Raw genomic sequence first — 24,615 nt, forward strand, 5'->3', positions numbered from 1 at the left:
GAACCGAAAGCGGACGTACAAATCGTACAATATTTGTTGTATTAGTTACAGCCAATCGATTTGATAGTTGCTAACAGACATCGTTGGTAATTAGATCGAAACAGCCAATACTAATCCAATAACAGCATTGTTTACTTGAAAACTTTTCCGTAAATATTGAACGATCCATTAGGTAAAAAGTGGTTCGCGTTTATTATTATTAGTTTTGTAGTTGATAAGTTTTAGGTATAACTATTCGTACCTTATCCCTGTGCGAATATCTGTGATGAGAGACCGGAGGCGGGTGCTGCGGCGGCGGTGGCACCTGATCGCGGCCAGTTACGACCACCGGGAGACCGTCGACAATGGTGACCATCACCCGCTTGTCGGCGCTGCGGCGCCGCTCGGCGGAGTTGCGACGGCGACGCTGCTCGTCGGTCACCGGCCGAGCGAACACCGTGCGCCGATCCACGAAGTTGGCGCGAGGGTCTACTTGGTTCTCTGCTGCCCTGGTAGCTGGCGTGTGGCTTTTAGAGCGTTTTAGGAGCCTCATCACATGGGATTTGAGTGCATCCGGCTTGCTAACCGGCGGAGGCATGAGGTCCGGTTTATGCTTGTAGGATTGAGAGTGCGCATGGTGGCGCTGCACGGACACCGTGTGCCCCATCCCTGGTGGTATCACGTTAGAGAGACTCTTGACTGCGTAGGCAGCGTCTACTTTGTTGCCGGCCACGCACGACACTTCGTACATTACGACGTCTAACACCCCGAACGCACGGGAAAACTTCTACGAATTCTGTTTGTTTACAGCACAGCCATGTTTATCCGTATCACTGCAATCCTTCACTCACACGCCTCGCATTGTCGGATCTTACGCGGAATCACACACACGAACACTGCTTACATTTGCAAGCTGGAGTTGTATTAGAGTGTTGCACGCGAGCACCTTTTGTCAGGTCGGACTGGTTAGCGGAAAAAACTATTGAGCATCACATTAAAAAAAGTAAACAAAAAGTCGCGTTTTTATCGGACACGACGAGTTGCTTCCTATAGAGAACAAAGAATCACGTCATTCAGTAGGTTTAATTAAGTTCGATAGTCCGGTCACGTCTCGCCGCGCGTCCGTTCGAAGCGAGCGCGCGGTAGATACTGGCATGACATACGCACGCAGCATTACGACAATCGTTCAATGATAGAGGATGATAACAACGGATGCGTAGAGACCACTGTCGAGTCCGATGTAAGCCGCTAAAGGTCAATGTTTTGATGGAGTCGGCGAGTCATTTCATTACGATAAGAGGGTGAGACAAATTCATCCGCACGTCACATTTGGCGAGGCGCTTGAATACAACAAGTCTTTATTCAGATGAGGGTGTAAAGGTGAATGGTGATAATGAGATAAACAAAATTTACATGAATGAGCCGTTCAAGGCGGACGCTATTGATAAATAGAAGATTATATTAGCATTTTCTTCTTAAAACAAGGGATTTTTTGTCGTGAAAGTCAAAGCACGCAGATTATCTCGCACAGACTTCTAGATAACGTAAACCACGTGTAGTTAAGAACGCTAAGCAAATTCCTCCCTCCCTGGGTGGAGGAATTTCCTTTGTCAAAACGACACTGTGGATTCTGACAGTGCTGCGAAATTGCGAGTTGAAAAACAAACGTTTTGGGAATGCCAGGTGAGATAACAGGCGCCTTGTCAAAGAAACGCTTCCTTATTAGGTTAGATTTCATTGTTAGTTTAAGACCAGCTAAACGCAATTGAAGGCTGTTTTTTAACTACCGACTCAAAGAGCTGTTATGAATTTGGCCGTGTGGCAGTACCTACTCAATCAGTATTTTTTGAACTACAATTATTTCAACAAAAGAATGGCCCATAGTTTAAACAAAAGCTACAGTTTTCCATAATCATAATCAGAATAAGTCTATAAGGTGTCCTTCGCGGTATAATAACACAAGTTCCTTTCATTTTCCTCATGTCAAGGGTGAGCATAAGATTTCGAGATTGATTATCAATAGGGACTCATAAACAACTAAAGTGAGGCAACTTACGGCAATGAGTTTTCGAATACCAGGCGTAAAAAGTTATATACAATATGCGGTTCTTTGTATCTAATGAGTAGTGAATAGTGATTCATAAAAAAAACCTTCACAACTGCACTGACGATCGTTTATCGGTAACGTATGAATGGAGTGATTCACTATTAAGTATCAAGTTTAGTATTTACTTCACATTTAATATTGCAGTGCGCGTTTTATCGCAAGGGTCATACTGTCCCAGAAATTTACAAAAAAATATTCCCGACGGTTAACCTAATTTGTGGTTGTGATTTTAATCTACAAAAACTGCTCCCGATGTACCATTAAAATGGGTTTAACAGAAAATACATATGAAAACCTAAATCTTAGATAGTAAAAAAGCTTTACTGATATAAGGTAATCTTCTGCAACAGGTAGGTCACCCGTATCATGCCTTTATCTATACTAAATAAATTAATATCATAACGGTATTATATTCACATCTAAAAGATTTCAACAAACAATAGACTGTGCTCCACACGTCGCAGCCCATTTCTCTTCCAAGTTGTCTGGGACGTAATTAACTTTGCGGAAACAGATTGAGCCATTTATAAGCCAGTTTTAATTTAGCCTCATGTTTACGAGTGAAAATAAACCATAATAAGTTACCAGGTTTACTTTGTAAGTGTTGGTTGACTCAAGTTTGAGTCCTCTGCTTGAAGACGACTCAGTTTTTCAGACTACTAGTCATTATTAATGACTAGTACCTAGTCTGAAATCACTAGTACTCCTTTAAAGTGAACTCTCGTATTATGTACAAAAAAATAAAAGGCACTTGCTCCACATGAAGTTCATGGGTTAGGTGCACATTATTCAATAGCGCCTATTTTATTTAGATAAAACCTATAGAATTTTTTTGACTATATCCTAAGGCTCGAATCGACTCAATAAAGGATTCAATTATTGACTTAAATAATACACTCGAAAGTTTTTCAAGCGCAGTCGCGCAAAACGAGTCAAGTTCTTCAAATTTAGACTCAAAAGACTAGTTTCTACCAACACTACTTAGTACTTTGTACTCTTTGTAGGGAGACCAATAAAACACGATTATCTACGACCGGTTGTCGAGAAACAATACTGGTTGTTACTTGTGCAATGGTAAGTTTTTCTAGAGACCGGGCTAATAGGTTCCATAAATTGTCTTATGTAATATTAGTATGACACGCAAGGAAAGGCTTTTAACACGGAACCGAAGTATTTAGTCTGTTAAATAAACGGTTGCTTGATGTAGTTGATATGACGTTTTTACCGCCAAAATGGCAATTCAGATAACACATATTAGATCAGGACACTTTATACAATAATTCACCAATTGCAACCAGATTTGATTTGAGGCACTTATACAAAATTTCACAAAATAAGTTGGTTATCAAGAATAATCCAACTGGTAACTAGTATCTTTGTCCTCGTAGTAATGTAGGTATGGTAAATTCTAGTGTTCTATATTTCTTAGCATTGCTTAATGACTTCTAAGTAGGTATTAGGACGTGTAATTAGCCGAATTCACTTGAGCTGTGACTCAACCTCTACCCACAATCCTATTGTATTAGCATGTTAATTTTAAAGTAAATGAACTATAGCGCGTTCTATTTAAGACAAAGCTGAGAAATGTAACATACAACAGTAAGAGAGGTATGAGATTTCCGTAAAATTCCAAAATTAGCAAACTCTTTTGAAAACATCCTTAGCCCGTAAGGACAACATACTCGAGAAACGCGTGCAGATTTTCTCCGCGCTTTACGGGAAGCATCAGAAAGGGTATCACGATTTACCTACACCGCATAAAGTATCGAACCATCGTGCAACGCTACGGATTACAGTGGTTTATGTTCTGGAGCTATAGAGCTAGACCATTGTTATGTACCTAATTATTACCCTCGTCTGAAAGTCAATCATTATCACGATTCGAACCTCCAATTTCATTCCATAAAGCTATTCCAGCAACATTATAGTGCAAACCGCACACCACCCCTGAACCGAGAGAGAGCTAGTGAAAGCCTACGTACAAACAAACAACCATTGACGAATGATACTTACGTCATCGGTGTTAGTAGGTTTCCCTTCGAGTGTGTAAAGGCCGATGCATTATAATTTGTAATTAAGATTTTGTAAACGCAATAAAACGTGCGTTTTACTGCTGGTGGTTTTGTTTTTGATTTAAATTACAATGAAAGAATGAGGTAGTTCCAATCAAAAGGTAATAGTTTAAACCAACTACGTTGAAGATTGGCTATGTGTAGCGCGTTATTGATAACCTATACTGTAATAATTTTTGTTTGAAAACTGCTCAAATGAGATTTGGCTTTAACTGGAATTCGGTAAGTTTTTTTTGTATTGACGTAAGGAAATTAATATGACTTTTTTGCTGTAGCAAGCAAGTGTCGCATGGTTTAGTCGTCATATGCTTTTTTGAGTTCTTTGATATTGCGTCAAAGAAAGATGTACATGAAATTTTGCGGAATTCTTAGGAATTACTTCATTAACAATGTGTCCATTCTATTTATTTCGCAGCTCGTTGGACATCCAAGGCTTGCATAATTTAGTTGTTATCAGCTTTTGTAATACCTATGGCGTCATGGAAAGTCCATATTTTTAGTTAACATAAGCGATACTCGGAACTGCTAAAACAAGGCTGCTCTCCAACAAGTTTGGCAGCGCAAGCAAAACAAAACACTTGTTTACTTCAGCAGCACTAGCACTAGCCCCGGATCCAGCGACCGAAACATAATGGTCCTTGGGAAACATTCCAATAAGACTGGAATTCATATTCGAAATAGTGAACATGGAACAAGAGTGAGACCAACACACGTTTTGCTTTTTGTTGACAAAACATTGCTACCATAAAATGGAGTGAGAATAAGAATGAAAATTGGTATAAATATCGATTATTCTCAAAGTACCTCTGGGGCGTAGCCAAGATTTTATCTTTTCATTTGACGTGTCGAGATTGTCATCTTGATATTTTTTCTATATGTAACTAGTGTAATTAATTGGAGTTCAAGTCAGGTCTAAGTCTAACCCAAATGAAAGTGCCCAAAATAAACCTTGCAGATTTAGAAACTAACTATTCGAATGGATGAAGCTAGCTGGGAATTTTGTCGTTTTCATAACAACATAATTCCGAAAATCTATCACAGTAACCCCGTTTTCCCTATATATAATTATTTAAGATTCTAGGGTTCCAGACATTTTTTTGCCTGAACCTATATGAGTGCTACAAAAAATTTGACAAGTAAGGAACCGGTGGAAGAAAAGCACGCCAGTTTGACTTATTTCATTAAACAATAACGGTACAGTTTGAGCCAATCGCTGATATAAAAATGCCAGTGTAAATAAATCGTTCGTAAAAAGAACATTACGCAACCCTTAACCTAATGTGTGTATTCGAAAGACATAACCCCGTATCTACAACGCATGATTTATATGAGCTGCAAATGGTTCCCGTTTCCGCAAACAAACGATTGTTATTCAAATCTTATTCGACGTCTTCGTGTGATAAACCGATGAGAAATCTAATGCAAATCGAGGAGACGCAAAAAAAAGTACAGAATACCAGACCAGGCGATACTCTGGGGACTTAGGTTTAGATGAGACTGTCGAGAGCCAATGCGACGAGACGAGTCTAAAATCCTTGGGTATATATTTTATGCATTAATATTCCCCTGATAGATTAAAGAGCTTTCGAAATGAAATTTTAGTCTGGCACAACACTAGAAAAGCATACTTACTTTTGTTTTAGGTGTTTGAAGCCTAGAGACTTCACACAAAATTGATCTTACCAGTATTGTAAGGTCCAATCAAACGTTTGTCCATAACCTTTTCATTTTCCCTTAAACATAGTCAGAATGAAAGAATCCCTTTTCCGACACGAATACAGTCAGTTGGTATTCATATCATGCCTTTATATCTGTTGTGCCTCGTTCGATAGGTCGTGCTAAGTTTACGATTCGCTAAACAAGTGCTAAAGCTAACTTTACGAGCCAGCACGGCTGGTTTCTAATATAAAAACAGACAGTTGTAAAGTACAAAGTATTATATAGGACTGGAGATGGCAGACGGGTTGGTAAATTACGACGAAATAATTAAAACGCTAACTTTGGTCTTGCAGATCCAGACAGTACTTAAAGTCTACCTGCAGCTACATGAACAGTGTTTAATTTAAGTAAAATTGACTAGAATTTAGCTGTGTGAATTCTAACATATTTAACAAGTCAACTAAACTGCAAGTGTCAAAACGAGGCACGACGGGGCGTGATATTCGCTATTGTGCTTTGGTCTGTCCATCATCTCAAGGTCCTCAGAGACGATATAATATAATGATAGACATGTTACGATAAAGGGACGAGCTAATAGGAACACTTTCCGGTAGATACCGTTATTGTGACTATTTCTGGACTGATCGGTAAATGTAGATACCACATTCAGTTTATTTTGAAAAGAGTATGTGATGTTGAAGCTTTTCGATATTTAATATTGACAGCTCATTAATAAGACATTGAAGCTTTTAACATTTCAACGAGTCAAGTAATCCAGTTATTTGGCAATTTCAAGAGAGCGTCACAAAAGTGTGAGATAATAATTTTAAGGTCGCTCTTTAAAATTGTTGAAAGGGGGGGATTTTAAATGACAAAAGGACTTGGTTGAATTGTAAGTGAAAAGGGTAGAGATTAAAAAGATATCAAAGGGTGGAGATTAAAAAGTTCATTATCACGATTCACCTGTGCGTCCAGACGGAGGGTAGATGGGGAAATAATGAGTGGGGTGAATACAAACAGAGGTTTAACTATGGGCTCCGGGCGTTATGCAGCTTCCAGAACGCACTACAACTGTAATAGTCGGGTAAATGAGAAAGCTCCTGCACAATAGTGTAAGCTAAGGTGGCCGTATGTATACGCAATGAATTTCTCCCTGCCCAGAATGTAAAATTTGTATAAAGCAATGTTGAGCGGTGAGCGTATCGCCCATCACCTGAAATTTGTCACTTTATTTGGCTGTGGAAAAGCACCCAGTAAGTCGAACCAATTCAAGTAAAATATGATGCTGTTACCCTACAGAGATTTCGTGAAATTTCTCTTACAATATTTTACCGAACGAACTTTTACGGAAGACAACTTTGAAACATCCTCCTACCTATTGCTTCAATAGCTGGATAAGCAAAGTATTGCATTTTCTTTCTAAATTAACTAATTCGAAGAGATTTCCGGTACGTCTCTTGAAATGTTCTTCACAATTTACCCAAAACAAAAGTCGAGAGAATCTCAGCGGGTGATTACATCTAATGGCACCATTTAAACGTTTTCAGGTTTAAATTGACGGAGACTTAATTTCGCAAAAAGCCGTTTAAAAGTGCCGTCGAGTTATTTTCTTTACGGCTTACTTCTTATTAAATTATTTTTATTACTACCATTAACATGACAAAACTCAACCTGACAAAGGTTTGTACCTAATCAAATTTCACCTTCGTTACCAGTTGTGCAAAGAAAGACTGGCTATGTATATGTAATAAACTTTTCTTTCAATATTCATATGTTCAAGTTATAGTATAGTGAATGAAGGTGCTATCGATATTTCCAGTTTAAGTTCCATTTGAAAACGAAACTACACAAACGCAAAGCAAAAGCAAAAAGCTGACTATCAAAGTTTACGCAACCGCACTACTTCTCGTTTGCACTGGCCACGATGGTATTTTCGTAGATTGCAGAAGGCACGATGACCCAAGACCAGTGCAGCATGACCACTAGATCTACAGTAAATACATGTAATCTTAGTTTGCACTTATACTGGTCGTGATCTATCGACTCAACTGTGACTTGGACTGACAGCTTTGAAAACGCCGAGGAAATGAAACGTCACCGTGTGAAAACCCTTTCAGGTGTTCCAGCCGACATGTTCGACGGTTCTTTCTCATGTAAAACTTAGGTACCGGAAACACAGACAAGAAAGAAAAGACTGTTAGTCTCACAAGACGATTTGCGATACTATTATCCACATTAGGATACGGTAACTGATTGCCATGAGTGTTGTAGATAAAGTCACAACTCACAATCACAATATTAGTCAGGTTCAGTTCCTTACCTAAATGTAACACCATGACAACTAACTCTCAGTCAGATTTTTATTTGTCACATTTTGATTGTGGTATTTGTATTTGAATGCTAAATTTGTTGAAAAAATTACTTATTTTATATTTACCGTGTAAGTGACTTGGTTCAGTATTAGTACTGAAAGCTTATATGTCTGAAATAAACTACATTGAAATTGAAATTGAAATTGAACTCTTGCAGTTAAGCTGTACTTAGCGGAGATTGATGCACTATACCAGCGGTTCTCAAACTGTTTTGGCGACGGAACCCTTTTGGAAAGTGAAATATTTGACGGAGACCCAATCGTTCGTCACTATTTAGTTCGTTATTGATTTGTTTTCGCTTTTTCTCGTGGAGCCCCCACAAAGGCTTTGCAGATGACTGCACTATACAAAGTTTACCATTCTGAGTGTTTGGCACGTCGCTAAGGATTGCTTACTTGACATCAGTACATCAATGACGAAAAACTCCTTAAAATAGACAATCTTTTCGATTACTTGTTACTGTCGGAACCATTTTCGAAAAAGGAACGCTTGTTACCGAGAAAAGAAATGTTAAAAATAAGTCGAAAAAGGGATATGATTGAAATAGAAAAGGCTGACGTTTGTAAATAACCGCTGAACCTTTCACAGTTATCCTTCGAAGCCTCGTTTAGTTCATTTCGCCTTTTCACCTTTTATTGGTTTTCCTTCCTGTATCCAAAGGTTTTCCGCCCATTAAGATAAGCCAATTGGTTTATATTTTTCCTTCCTGTATCCAAAGGTTTTCTGCTTACCCAAGTTGTTTACCTCTTATATATTGTTCCCGTCATCTTAAAGCTTTTTTACGTGCATCTATTTAATTGTCCGGAATCCGCTTGGATACTTAATTTCGATAATTGGCGTAGATACTATAAGGGATTACATACGTTATTTTTTTCATATGTGTGTTCTAAAAATTGTAATAGCTCGTCCCATCCTGCTGGTGTAGTATTGTAGACGCGAATCTTTATTTTAACGCGTCAAGTACTACCATTAAGTTAAGTAATCGCACTACAGCAAAACACGGCCTATTGTCAAGGCATTTCCCAAAAACAGAAAATAATGAACCTAGGTTGAACAATTTAAACTGCAATGCCTTAGTCACAGGAACTTTAAATGCTAGCAGCGCCACACAACTGGATCGCCAACTTACACCGAATACTAACATTACTAACTCAAAAGACCCCAAGTAAGGGTATGATGGTCGAACTTGTCTACGTGACGCTCTGATGATGACAATGTTTGTCTCTTTCAATCACGTGGTGTTAAAAAGTGACAGCTGCATTATCAGCTGGATAACTCTGTCCATCATACGTCAGCAGTCAATGAACGAACTATATTTCTATTCAGATCCGTCCGAAGTATGTAAGTAGGTGATAACGATACGTGACGAAACTTATATTCGAATAATTTAATTGAATTCGATGAATGAATGAATACGGTCCGACGTACAATGAATAGATCCAATGATGTTTGGTTTGAAAGGCTTGTTAAAGGGCTTTCAAGAAAATCGAATTGGAAATATATTGGGCTACGTCTGACATAAAAGCCTTTGTTTTCGGAGGGCAATGTATTTCATTAAATGTATTAATTTATTCATTGCATTACGTATTTATCTAATTTTGTCATTTTTGCTTTTATTTATCGATAATCGCAGATTCTTGAACGACCCAAAAATACCAGCTGTTTGTATGTATTTTTTCAATGTTCCAAAACGCACGTTTTGGTGCATGATCATAAATTACTACTAATAACAAAATAAGCATATTCTTTCGACTACAGTGATAAAAGACTGGCCAAATTCTTGCTTTATAGTTATACCATTTTAATGAAAACGACCTAGATGGGAAAGTTTACCAACTGGAAGAAGGTCGCCAGGCACCGCGACAACTGGAGGAAGATTGTGGAGGAGGCCAAGACCCACAAAGGGTTGTAGCGCCAACGGAAGTATGTAAGTAATTAAAACTACCATAAATCAATCGTTAAAGACGGTAAATTAACTCCTTAAAACGCACGAGGGCACGAGGAAACCAAAACACCATAAGAATCAAATTGGCTGCAAGCCAAATCCTGGTTAACAGCTACGCATGTATGTTCCTACTTCCGTTTAGTTCTTTATTACATTCCTGCTAACAGCTTTAGCACTTTTGAGCGTAGAAATAAAGATTATAATAGAGTGCATGTTAAATGCATACTCATCAGTAGAGTCTATAATAATAGACGATTATCGCTATACAATGGGTCGGCATTGAATGGCATTGACCGAACCGTTAGCACTGAAATTATTTGACGAAACTAATAATTAAATATTTTTGGTACAAAGAAACGACAATGCGTCTTTTCATTGAGTACTTAGTGATAATTACTAAGCTGTAGGAACTACTTAGACAACGAGTAGTTTACAATGATTTAAAAGGAGTAGGTAGGTAAGGTACCTATACATGCTTCCCAAAGGTAACAAGTTTCTTATATCTGATTGTCATAAATCACAGATAAAAATGGTAAACCTAGTAAGATCAAGAAAAAGTCTTGAAGCAACAAACAATATTTTTACCTTTAATATTTTTAAATTATAAAGGTTTTTTTCCTTAGATAAAAACAAAAATCTCGGTACCAAAAACACTTTCTGGTATTTAAATCATAGAAAAAACAAATAAACAATACAATTCAATTTTCGCTTCACCTGTCATGTCCTTTACGATAGCTGATATATTGTCGATAAAAGAAAGATTTCATGATACGAAAAACATTTTTATACCAGTGTCACTCGATGTTAGAAAGGTTTCTTGGTTTCAAAATATTTATAGCGTATATAATATTTTTGGAGACATACCTAACATTCTAGTATCTGCGACCGTTCACTTTCAAACTGTCAGTCTGCTGGACAGGTGATTGTTATGTCGCTATCTCCATTTTGCACACACCGGTGGATGCCGTGTTCAATATAAAGGAGTGACTTTATCGGGTGCATAATACAACAAAACTGGACCTATGTAAATATAACCCATGCAAATAAAAGTCTATAAGAGGAGACCTTCACCTAGCGAAGGGGAAATGAAAACACAGTGAATGAAAAGGCAGTGTTTATTATGTAAATAGATATCAATTCCTGACTTTGCGTAGACACTGTAGACAGGGACATTTTTCGCAATAAATGACTGCAAATTAAGTCCAAAGCATTTTTGGCAACGTTCATAATAACAGAACGACGTCGCCTAGGAAACCAAATGAAGGACCAGACATAATCAGTCAGTTAAAATCATAGTATCGCATGTATCGTACATGGAAGTATATTGCAAGCACGAATACCAAACCTACCTACATCTTTCAAGTTCCACTCCTGCATAAAAAGCTGACTACTCTACTGTGCTCGGTTACCATGAAGCAGTCTATTCAATATATGTCCAAGTTTTCCACTATCTCATGTTTAATTGTCGTGGGTATGACTGATTTTAATAATTGTAATACATGTACTAGATTACTGGAAAAATTCGGAGCTATTGGCCACTTGACACGTCCACGGTGTAAATAAAACCATCAGGGTAATTACGGAATACGACATAGACATAACAAGATCGTTTATTCACTACCCGTACCCGTCGCCGGCATTTTGGTTAAATTGAGAACTGGATTGAATAATGAGAGCGACGCTCTGAGCGCCTTAAATTCTATGTTCAATAATACTTGGCACTGCCGGCTGCTGTATGTATGATAACGATGACGTACAGTCGAAGGCAAAAATATCGATCCAAACAAATGGCTCAAAAATATGTGAATACGACTTTATTGTCTAAGGTGTAAAGAGCGTACACATATTTTTGAAACTTTAGGAATGTATATATATATTTATGCCCTTGACTATATGTTCGTGTGGCGCAGATCAGAAGACATAAAATATTCGTATGAAAAATTTAAATTCGTATATACGAGTATACATATTATTTTCGATTAATGAAGATTTGGACAATGAAAATGGTCTTTTGACTTTGTTGTAACTTGTAAATTGTTTATCCTTTGCAATATGTGGACGGGTAACTCCTGGATAAGAGTAGCACAGGAGCATGAGTGGCGTACTCGAATAAAGACATATTTCATTAGCAGGTTGATATGATAGTGGGAGCTGACACATACAATTTAAATGAGAAGGGAAGATTAGTTTGTTTTTGAAATTACTGCAAAATCATGAGATGCTTAAAAACCAACCTAACATTTATTCAAGTATTGAACTTTGAGTTCTATTCAGTTTTGAATAGAAATTCCTCAGACCAATCTCATCTCCGGCGTCACTTCGCTGATGTAACTAACTTTAACTAAGAATTTAAGAATTTATACGAAGATCAAAGGTTTTAATATCAGTTTATCGTTACCTCTGTCTGGACTTCGGGCCCCAGGCACAACTCCCGCATGGAGCAAGATTACTTCTCTCTTTCTACACCAGTCGTCAAAGATCATTACATCTCTAATAGTTTTCATTTATCCTACAACCAAAGAAGCATCTGAAAAAGGCCGGGCATGTTTAGTTCGGTACAAAAGCGCGACATCGATGTTAAACAGAGCGTTAATGGTGGGGCACGTCCAGCGTCCGAGCGGGATGCACTTTGTTCATGTTGACACCTGATGCGAAAAAACGTATTGACTGGCAATATAGTGGTAATAGTCACGTTAATGGACGATGTGTGTAACAAGGATAGTTGCTTTGTTGGCGTTTCTATACCTTGATAAAGAGAGAAAGATGGATTCGCAGCCACTATGCAAGAGATTTTACAAATCTAAGGTAGAAGACATCTTAAAACTTAAAAGCCAAAAGCAAGCAATGAATGATTATGGAAGATTTAATGTAATTTTACGCGCAAAAGATCAATTTGTTGGAAAAGTGATTCCTGGAAAATTACCTGTACAAAATTTTAAATTCTTTGCGTTGTTAAAAAAGATTCAATTTAGATCAACGCAAACAATTATTCTCAGATATTTTGTGTTAAATGAGTTTGAAGTTACAGAAATAGAAGCAATTTCAAACGAAATTCCAAAGTTGATTTGTGCTTCTATTTTAATAAAAGATCAATTTAAGGAAAAGGCGGTTAGAGTCAAATTCTAATCAGCGTCTTGGTAGAAAACCCTTCAATTAAATAAGTTTACTAATTTACATTAGCGTGATGCTTGAAAACTCAAGCGCCGAACTATTCGTTGGCAGTTTTAATAAAATTTATTAGTTTTTCATTGCTTATAACAGACAAACAAGCAAATTTCACCCGACAAACGGAAAGTTAACAAATGTTTATGATAAACACGCCGCCAGCCATCGTAAACGAGTTTCCAATAGGAAGCGGGATAAAACAAATCTGTTCGATTTGTTCTTGTAGCGTCCGTGATAAAAACATCCGAATGTTCCGAGCTAACGGCCGTGGACGAGGAAATAGTTACATTACTCTTGCAATGAAACTTATACTATCATCAATATTGTGTCATTGGAACGGTTACAATGAAAGTGCGGTTATGTTAGGAAATATTGGTATACTTTTCTTATGGGCCTATATTCATAACTTTTAATCCATACTTGGATAAATTTCAATAGAATACTGAAGCCACTGATTCTCAAATGCATTTTCGAGCGTTAAAGAAGCTGCTATTAATTACTTATAGTATTTAATAGCAGCAGCAGCAGCATTATTTTATAAAAACTTGTGATTAGTTATATCAGGATTATACAAATCAACGTTTATACAAACTCTCTGCATCAAATGGCGCAAAAAAGATAAAAAAATGGCGACAAAAGAAAAATCCTAAAGGAATTACAAACAACTTCATCCCCACAAACGACGCCACGAAAAAAGTTTTAATTAAAAACATTGTCGTGCAAAGGGGATTACAAGATAAACGTCGTATAATTATCTTAGAGCTGAGAGATGTATATTTTCCAGGAATTCACAAGGCTTACTGTCAATGTAGCTCGACACCTGTATTATTTATTCGTAATTGAAGGTCTTACTTAAGCTGGTGGTTCGCTTGAAGCGATTGGAATTTTCTGGCTAGTCTTTTGCACAACCCTCAGTCACGCGACACTTATTTACTATGCGTTTTTTTAAGAAATACTGGTGGCATTTAAGCAATATTTATGATACAGTTGTAGGAAGTCACATTATCATATCAGCAAATTACTTCCACTACCAATCCCACTGAACCTTGGCCATCGACTTAGTGCCAGTTGCACCATCCGCACTTAACAGACTGATCAACGTCAACCGGCGCGCTGCGGCGGTTTACTATGAAACTGTCCATACAATTAAATTTAGCGAGCTCTTTAACGATCACAAACAGTTGGTGCAACCGACCCTTAGCCTATTAAAAATTTGACTAAGCTGACAACGAATCGTTGTACGAAGACTATGAAGGCAGAGGGTCTACCACAAACGCCGAATATCTAAATTTTGCTATCTGACTTCTCTATCGCTCAAATATACAAGAGCGATTAAGAGACAGTTAACAAAATTTCGATTTTCGATATAGGCCCTCAAAACAGGAGCGATACGATCCTTTATTTGTAAAAGTTCCACGCACAAGCCAAGAGATACAACAGGCGTAAACAAAGGCACGTAAAAATAAACTGCTTTAAGATGCATCTAATTGATTGGGAGATAAACCAGAAGGTAGTTAAAAACAAATGTTTAAGATTAGGTTTTTAGGGTTAATTATCTGAGAATCGTGCGATTCATCAAGTTAACTTGTAAGGCTGCGTTTTGACCAAAGATGTGTTGCAAGGGATGTGTTTTTAAAAGCCAATGGAATCACTTCATTGTTTTTCTCGCTCAGTGTGGAGTGATGCGATTGGTTCTTAAAAACACATCCCTCGCAACACATCTTTGGTCGAAACGCAGCCTAAACATGGTACTCCAAAGGCAACGTCAGTGGTGCTTTGTTCATGAGCAACGAATGATGACCACTCTCCCAAACCTTCATCAGGTTCTATCAAAAAAGTGATATGAACGTCTGTTATGGATAACTATACCTACGGTTTGATGGTCAGTAGATACAGTAAGCTGTATTGCCTTGCCTGTGCAAATTTTAATAAAAATACGTAGTCATTTTCGTCGTTACTGAATTTTAATTGTTCTTAATTGTGTAAAAGCCTTATTCACAGTAAGAAAAAATCATTGCCCCGAAAATCTGCATCATCTACGTAAAATAGGTCTTGATAATTGAAATGTAATAAGAAAGTAGTAGCCACCCGGGAGTAATAATATTCAGGTTTGCGGGACCTATACATAGATTAACACGCTCACAGCATTAAGCGGTTTCGTCACGTAGGTATCCTAAAACCACTACTTTTTCTTGCACGCTCGACTTGCGCTTGCGTCCTTTGGCAAGGCCGATCGATATTTCCTTGATGACAAATCGTTTGTCGGTGTATGGACTTCCTTTCCAATTGTAAAGGGCAGGTTGTTACGACTTATCTAGTTTGCATGTTCATTCACTAAGTGTACTATTAATGTCTTCTTCTCTTCTTCTTCTTTTCCTGTTACCCCTGGCTGGGGTGTAGGGCCCGAATCTTGTCTTTCCATTGACTACGGTCTTGGGCAGCTTGGGTAACCTCCTCCCACCCCATCCCCAATACACCCAGCTCTTGCTCCACAGAACGACGCCAAGTGGATTTAGGGCGACCATGTTTCCGCCTAATTAATGTCTTAAAACGGTAAATTACGGAGGTATAATTCAGATATTGAAACAGTCACATTCATTTTTAAGCAACTTATCTTATTCGACTTAGGCAATTTAACATGAGTAGAAACCTATTTAACCTTAAAGAACGTTAAGGTTCCCTTAGAGGCCTTATAAATACGCAGATGCATATTACAATGAAATAAAGTAAACAACATTCCAGAGATAAACAAGTCTAATTGAAAAACGTACATAGCATCGTACAGCCTTGAACACCCACGGCCCACGGCGAATCCCAATACCAATATAGCTTCGCTTTCAATTTCCAGCTAATAATAAATCGGAGTAAATTAAGATCTCCCTAAATATTGGAGATTTTATTAGATTGGTATTATTGATATGCTTGTTGGCCCGCGTCCAAGTCAAAGACAGGTGGTCGATATTTCAATAACAGTCCCAAATATAACATTGAGGTGTTTGGGCGGTGCGCCTACGCTCCGTACGCATCTGTTTCTCGCATTCAGGGGAATCCTATCTTACGCACAATATGCTGTCTTACATTAATCAGTCTGTACTGTTGAATTGTTTCAGAATTCTACCGATTTGCCTAATTGATTTATCGTCTTGGTCATGCACTAAATTCAAATTATACTTATTTATTTACTATACGATGAATTTAATTATATTCGAATTAACAGAAATGGAAAAGCGAATTCAGTGAACAATTAATTTCTAAGGAATTTCTAACGCCATTTAAATGTCTATTGCCTAACCTAATTTTTAATCTAGCGTCTATTAACCTCTTGACATTGAATAGATTAAACAGTTTTAATAACAAATACAAATATATCTAAAAGCTTACAAATGAAAGAACAACGATACAAACGATTCAAAGATTTCTACATCGAATCTTACTTAACTGTTGCTAAGGAACGTAGCACATACGTGGCACACCAAGTCATGTGACGAAAAGAACAATTTGTCGATACGTCTTTTGCGAAAATTGAGTGGGGGACGAATATAGCGGATGCTATGGTTAAGTTGCTAAAATTGAATTTATGCGTCCGGCACGTTCACAAGAGCTGTATGCTGAAAATATAACTGAATGATATTGATAACAACGAAAATCCTTGGGCTTCATCAGTTGTCAGAACGCACTTTTCGCGGCGTGCCTATCGCTATTAATATAGCATCGGTGTATAAATCAAACGGGTGAAGTAAGAATTTGTAACACAAGGTGTGGTGAACCTTGTAGATTCCTAGCTTTACAAGAACTTACCTTGTTGTCTATGCGTGAAGCATGTTATAATATGTTTTATGGGACGACATCTTACTATTTGACAGATAAAGATGTGAACTGTACTAACTAATGCGTTTCATAATCGTCAGGGCGACCTCACAATCATGCACAGAACGAATACAACTGGACTTTAGGTATTAGGTAGGTAAAATTAATATGATACCGATATTTCTTTAATACATAATATAAAATCTAAACTAGACAGTACTTTAGGTAGAATATATAAAGTACATATATTAGCGATTTCGACGAGCAGTCCATGTTATGCTCCAATGGATCGCCGATCATACGGGCGCAACCCCTTTGGTAAAGAGCTCTCGGCGTCGGGATATCGGATATTGAAAACATATTCACTTGAACATGTTGGTTAGTGCTTTGAATCTATTTCGACAAAATTATAATCTGAATAGTTTTAAAATCCATGAGAAAGACGTGTAAAAGGTCAAGTTTCGTTAACCTCACCGATTTTTTGTAAAAGGCAGGCTCGGTATATTTTAATTCAGATATCTCCTAAAATTCAATAAAGATGTGTTCATCTTTAGCAAAAATGAAGCTGCTTCAACGTGTCCATATAAAGGAACGTATTATGTACACTACACGTGTATCTAGTACCTACGTAGTACGTACATTCCGACCACGTATGATACAAGAAATGGTTCGTGGAATTTGGTCCATTATTGATAAACAATGGAATTTGATATAGCGTATTCAATGATGTGCTCGTTACGTCTATTAAATTATTGGCTGCGGTGAAAGGGCTGCGCTAGACATAAGATACAACCTTGGTTATTACAAGGTTACAATTTACTTTGTCTAGATTAGTAATAAATATTTACTAGACCGAGAGTAATAAATATTTACGGGTAACGATACTAAAACAAAAAATACCGTTGGTATAAAAACCGACTTCGTTGTATGTGTATTTGGGTACGATGTAGTGCAAAGTAAATTGGCAAATTAAATGTTATGCTTTTGCTTAGGTAATAAGAACACAATAAAATAGAAATAGGTAGTCATGACCTACAATCAAAATATATTTGTTACCGTGGGTTTACAATATCTACTCTGCTGGTCGTACACCTTCGTAATTCGCGCTTTTCGTAAGGAAAGTAATGATTTGATTGAGAATAGTAAAATGAAGCATGTCGCTAATTTTTTTTATTGCATTGAATTAAACCTCTAAGCTCCACTTGCGCCATCCCACTAACCCGGGGTTAACCGGTTAAACCTGGAATTACCATAGTTACCACAATTTGACATTGACCCGTTAACCCCGGGTTAGTGGGATAGTGGAAGTGGCCCTAAGGCACTCATCACAAGAGAGGGGTATTCTTATTACTGTCCTTTTCGAAATATGAGCAATAAACGTCTGTGCTTCCATGTTATAGCTATACCGCAGTGACGGCAAAGTTTAAGTGCAAAAATATGTTCCAATAACAATACCGGTCATATTTTTGGCGTAGTAACTAATAAGTAATAAGTTACGAGGATACATTAGTAGTAATTTTTCCGTACATACGTTATCGACATTTTCCTCTCTGGATTATGGCTCTAGATGTTTTTTTTATATGAGTTCAATATTACCAGTATATCTGTCTGTATGTTTTGCTTTTTTTGATATTCTTTCATTTCATTTCATTTCATTATTTGCACACATGGACAACATATTAAGTATTTACACCAATTTTTGTGAACATGTACCCTGGAAGGGTGTAGCAACATAAGTACTTAATACTAAAAACTTAACTTACAATAAAATTAATTGTTTTAACATTAGTATTTATATGTATATTATATGCTTTGTATTACTAGGGCCACTTATCATTCAAGAACTCTGTTATATCGTAATACACTTTCTTGTTTTTATAAGAACTAGGTTACATCAAACAGCGCTAAAAACGGCCAAATAAATGCGCCGTAAACTTGGCAAAATTGGCAACAATAAACGCAAAAATCAAAACGGTCAGAAACAGACAATTTCTTTCTCAATCCGTTCCAAAATTTCGTTATGATTGGTTATTTTGGAGGAGGAAAATGTCGAGAACAAAACCTCGATTTCTGAGATTTTTATACAGGATTTTTCGCCTAAGCTGTAGTTGTCCTTATCGCACAAATTTTAGTCCCCGTCAGCGCGACGGAGACGGCTCCTAAAATTCTCAAATCTGAAAAGGGGATCAGCTGGTACATCCTCTTAGGGCCACTTGCAATATTCACTAACCACTTCCCGGGTTAGTGAGATGGTGCTAGTGGCGCTTAATAACTTCGAAAATGTTTCTAGTTTACTGTGATTATGGAGGACCACAACGCGATGGGAGTTCCTCCAATTATGTTACTAATGACTTCACTAATTGGGTACAATAATCCTTTACCATATGGGTTTCAGAAGATCTTACTGTGCACTTCGTATGCCCGGGTTTAGGAGGTGTAGCGCCTGATGTTGCTAGTTATTCATGAAATAATTGGTACCCTTTTCGAATAAGTCCGAGTCTGTGTTTCCGCATGAGTACAATCTGGAGCTCTTCAAGGCAAGGTATCTCATAGGTAAGCGTGCTCCACCGTAGACCGCATTATCACTTACCATCAGGTGGGATCGTGGTCAAACGCCTGCCTATTCATCATACAAAAAAGTAATATCTGTCACTTTGATATTTTGTTTATTGGTTAAGTGCGAATTTGGTGGTGGGGGAAAATACAAGTTACGCCAACGCACGACGTGGTGTACATATGAACTTTCGCAGAACGACATCTTCATACTATTTGGCAGTTGCAAACTGTCATGCAAGGAGCGAATAAAGTGACAAACAGTATGCATATTACGCAAATAAAGTATTCTCAATCAAGTAAGGCAAGGTACTTTTGGCTCATTTCCATTATTAAATTATCATAATACACAAAGGGAATAAATTAACATAATGAAATTTGAATCTCAACGAAATGCAATAAAACCAATAGATAATGAACAATCACCATTGACGTGGAAAATGGTTGCAGTTGACGTGCGTATTTCAATTGAGTTTCATGGAGATTAATCAACTGCAAATTTAACTGCATATCTAATCTATTTAGGGCCATTTTAATGTAAAATTTAATCATATCACTTATTTTAAGCCAAAATATCAGCAATAAGATCACGGGAATGTTTCAAGAGGTTAAAAAACGTAAAACCTGCTTAGTGCAATATACTAAAATGTTCAATTCAATTCAATTTAATCTTTATTTGCAACTAAGTAGATACAGTTTACACAAATACACATGCAACTTAATGCTAGGTAGGTACATACATAACTACTAGGACCCGGTAAGGGCTTAGCAAAGTATTAGGGTATGTTTATCTTCTTTAGAATGATTTATCTCATAATATATAGGTACGCCATTTTTCCTCTTTTCCGAAAGCGATCTGACCTTCCTAACCATGTTTCCCGCGTTTTACCATTTAAGAAACAATTTTTCAATAAAACCGTTTTGCTACACCTAGATCGATATTTGTTAAGCTATTTCCTATGCAAGTATTTCAATAATCTAAGAACATATCGCAAAGGCTACCGACAATGCGGGAATAGTAATCTAAGAGATCTGATCTACCTCACGCATTCAACACCACGCAATACTAGCTGCTACCGCCAATATTTTTTTGTGAATTTGTATTCTAAGTTCAATTAAGTAAAGTGCATTATCGTTTGTTTGCGTTATATTCAGTAAACGCCTTGTAACTTGTATTAAATACGGACAAGTTTATAAAGGCACAGGTTCCCTTCTGTGCCCGTAATTCAAGGGAGCAATTTAATTAAAGAAAGTTTATATTTGGACGTAATAACACTGGTATATTGCCAGAGGCGGTTGCTAAGAGAATAATTAAATTAAAGGCAATGCCTAAAGTTGTTTACGTGAGGTTTACTTTGCTGTTGATATCGTATAGTATAAAAGACACTGAAACGAACTTGTTAAAAACACGAAGCATGACCAAGTCGTCTTAAAATTTTAAGAACAGCCAACAGTAATGATCGCAAGTTGTAAATTACCTATCTACATAAATGCTCCCAATATTTTGAAGAGAGTGAATGCAATTTTCGTAAATAAAACAGACAATTAGCAGTGGGGTAAAATATAAACTTGTACAGCGCTCGCAGCGCCCATGTCTTAGAATACTCTATAGACGGTTCGCTACTTATATTTTATGTACACACATGTGTAAAGAGTACAAGACGAAACAGCTATATCTACGTTGGATCATTAAGCCAAAAATTCAATCTTCATAAACATAGATGGCTCTCCTACGAGTTTACGATCGGTTCGCATACGGAGGTATCATTCCAAACGCAATAACGAGTCTAAGGCTAAAGTGGGATCAAGATAAAGTGTGGTAATGCCATCATAAACATCAAGTTTCTATGAAAATATGACATTTATAATAATACTCCCTCACTAAGTTCCGTTGGAGTCGGTGGAGAACTAGCTAACAGGAGCTCTAGCCAGCCAGTAAAATATTGCTCTCTGATTACGCATAGATTTTAAGGAGTTACCGATCGCAACTTCGAAACGTGTCTGTCTAATGTTTCTTTTATCAGTTTCATTAGACCGACGCGTTTTTTTTTTTCTTTACAATTACCGTCAGATTTTCGGAAGGGTCACAATTATAACAACCTAATGTGGCGTCTATTAGATGCGCTTTTAAATATTTATGGCTTGAAAAAACGAGTTCGGTCAAATGAAAATTTGGCAAATGAAACATCCGGCACGGAGGACCAGTACGGATATACCCTGATCTTGAGGTCACGGTAGACTGGTTCCTATGAGAACTTAGCAGTGCTCGAGCAACCAGCACGCGGCCAGGGAAAGAAGCCACGAGTAAATAACGACAACGGTGGCAGTCGTAAATACCGCCGGTTTACGGTGAGGGCGATGTTTATCCGGCACGGAGGACCAATACGGATGTTTTCGGATATTTCTCGATGGCGAATTGGGCTGTAAATCGAGCTGAATAGGAGGTATACGCCATGAGAGTGCTTTGAGTGCCTAATGCTTTTTGTTTTATAGGTCAGTTCCAGTAGTATCCTAAAGCACCTACGCTCACATCTAAAATAACCTTATAGACGCTATGCAGTGCCGGCTTTTGTTGGTTTTTGGCCATCATAATACAAAAGCTATTGTATTACAAATTACATTTTACAATTCAAACTTGGTAAATAGTTAAGTTAAAAATACATAATTAAAGTATTACACGCCAAGTGACAAAGTGATGATATCTCAAATGGTACAATAGTATCATCTACAATTTACTCGAACGTGTAAACACAGATTTACAGAACAGGAAGAAATGTAAAAACTGAAACTGACAAACCGCAAAAGGAAATCGTAAATCATTAGTCACCGCTGCTGTTAAAAAATCTATTCCCTGGGAGAAATTTAGTCTATCTGTGACCATGAAAAATACCGAGGACGGAACATAATCCTTATTTAGTGCTCCTGACTTTGCGATAAGGTTTTTTTTGTGATATTTTTCCGCCTCGAATCTTATACCTATGTATGTATTTGATACAGGGTGTAGGGTAGGGAATACAGTAAAGTCTATGTCTAAAATATCTAAGTCCAATGGTAAGATAAGCCAATTGTGGTTAAAAAAATTGTTATACAAACATTATTAATTAAATAATAATATGCTCTGAAGTTTGAGAGATTATAGTGGGCGAGGTGAGTTTGGGTGATGTTGTAGTTAGTGGTTCGTTAAAGTTTGCTTGTATAAAAAATTATACACATTATACGCGGTGCAAGCCTGCAAGGTGCAATCCTTATACCATAGACATGTCTGTAATGAACAGGTATATTGCCATGCAAATATTCAAGTGGTTGAATGATGCTTGGTCCTCGCTAACGACGTAGGGGAGCGAATGCGTGCGAGCATTATGTATCAAATGTATGAATAGGCACGTACACATTATGTGATATATGTCTTTGTTATGCTAGGTACATACATTCCGAATCGAATCTAGTTCTACAAATCTCATTGGCCATTCAACGTAACATGGGGATGTATTCAGTAGGTACTTGCATACTCCTTACTCCTTACTTTCGCGCCAATCCTCTCATCCTGATCCTTTTATAGACATTATAATATAAAAAGTATTAAAATCGTAGCCTCTGCCAGGCGGTCCATTAAAAAAAATGCGGACTACGTGGAGAATTGCATGTTCACGTTTCACGACCCTCAGATATAAAGGAACCAGGGACCACTCTATATAGCCAAGAATCGTAACCCGTAGTTATAAGGGTTATTACATCTCCGTCGGACAGTGTCTGCTGTCTTGCTGCTAAGAGGATCAGGGAACCAATATATACCCTCCTTCGTTCTCAGCAGAGCTCGTTAACTATTTACATCCTCGGGAGTCTCGGGACTAATTAGTGGCGTAAGAGTAACGTGAAGTCTCAAGTTACCTTATGATTGGATACATGCCGAGTACGGTGATCAAAGCGTTTGAGATAGCAATCCGCCGGGCTCTCATTATACATGTATTGCAGGCACTGCGTGATTAGAAAGGGCTGTTGGCAAACATGGTGTGAAAAGAATCCGCTTACACAAATCATGTTGTAATTGTTACATTGTTGCAATATAGTAGCGCCCTCTGACTTATGCTGCCACCTATCTGTGAATATCCCCAAGAAGTTTTAGGTAACATTCATCTACTATTAAGAAACGACCATTGCTGATGATGTGCCACAAATCCCTTACAGAAAACTAAAAGTACATTGGTCAATCTCTTTAGAAAATAATTGGGAACATTATTTTGTGTGCAATCGCACAAACAATCTCTGAACCAGGGATCGGATACCGGTATATTTTTCATACAAATTAACCGGTATTCAATTTCGGTATCTCGGTTGTTTAATTATGTATGTTTTTTCATTTCATTTACGTAATCTGATAACTCATTGTCCTTACCTAAATACCATTCTACAATATCAAAGAAATATTTCGAATGCTACGTGATATTTTGATTTTAAGTTATACCGGTAACGATCCCTGCTCTGAACATAGGTACATGCGAAATTTCCTATTCATCCTGAGTAAAAAGAAAAATACGATGGAAGTTAGTTTTATTGTATAGGAAAATGTGCAATAAATAAGCACTAGAGTCTGACCACGTTTAGTGTTCATGCCAAGCGCAACATCAAGTACAATGCCCCTATGGGATATATTGTATGCTTCCCCACCGCCAAGTTGATGCAAACTTTGCGTGGACGAAGCCTATTTCGTATATACATAATTTAAATTGGGAGCGCTATATTCCAGAAACAGAGTAAAATGTTTTGTGTGATATAATGCCTGAACTGTCAATAACACCCAGTCACAATGATACAAAGCAATCCGAATACAATGCTTTTCACGGTGTTCTAAATGATAGCGGGTACCAAATACCGGTTGTGGGCCGTATCGACCGCTGTGACGTGACGCACTGGATATGGCGTATCGAACTAATTGACGGCTGACATATCAGGCTTTAG

At 37.5% G+C, this 24,615-nt stretch overlaps 1 protein-coding gene across 5 annotated transcripts in view; it reads right to left on the bottom strand.

Annotated features, from left to right (window-relative positions):
• LOC134751773 (MAP/microtubule affinity-regulating kinase 3-like) overlaps positions 1 to 24,615 on the bottom strand; it is a 235,325-nt gene that overhangs the window by 144,353 nt on the left and 66,357 nt on the right. Inside the window, exon 2 of one of the 5 annotated variants that reach the window (XM_063687252.1) lies at positions 242 to 875. The exons of 1 other annotated variant lie outside the window; for it this stretch is intronic. In XM_063687252.1, coding sequence (XP_063543322.1) covers positions 242 to 730 — 489 coding nt within the window. In that variant the 5' untranslated portion in view covers positions 731 to 875. Of the gene's footprint in view, positions 1 to 241; positions 926 to 24,615 lie in introns of all 5 variants that reach the window. 3 more of the 5 variants (XM_063687253.1, XM_063687251.1, XM_063687250.1) reach the window with 3 other exon arrangements.

The sequence above is a fragment of the Cydia strobilella genome, chromosome 23, assembly GCF_947568885.1.
Source record: "Cydia strobilella chromosome 23, ilCydStro3.1, whole genome shotgun sequence".
NCBI classification, from domain to species: domain Eukaryota; kingdom Metazoa; phylum Arthropoda; class Insecta; order Lepidoptera; family Tortricidae; genus Cydia; species Cydia strobilella.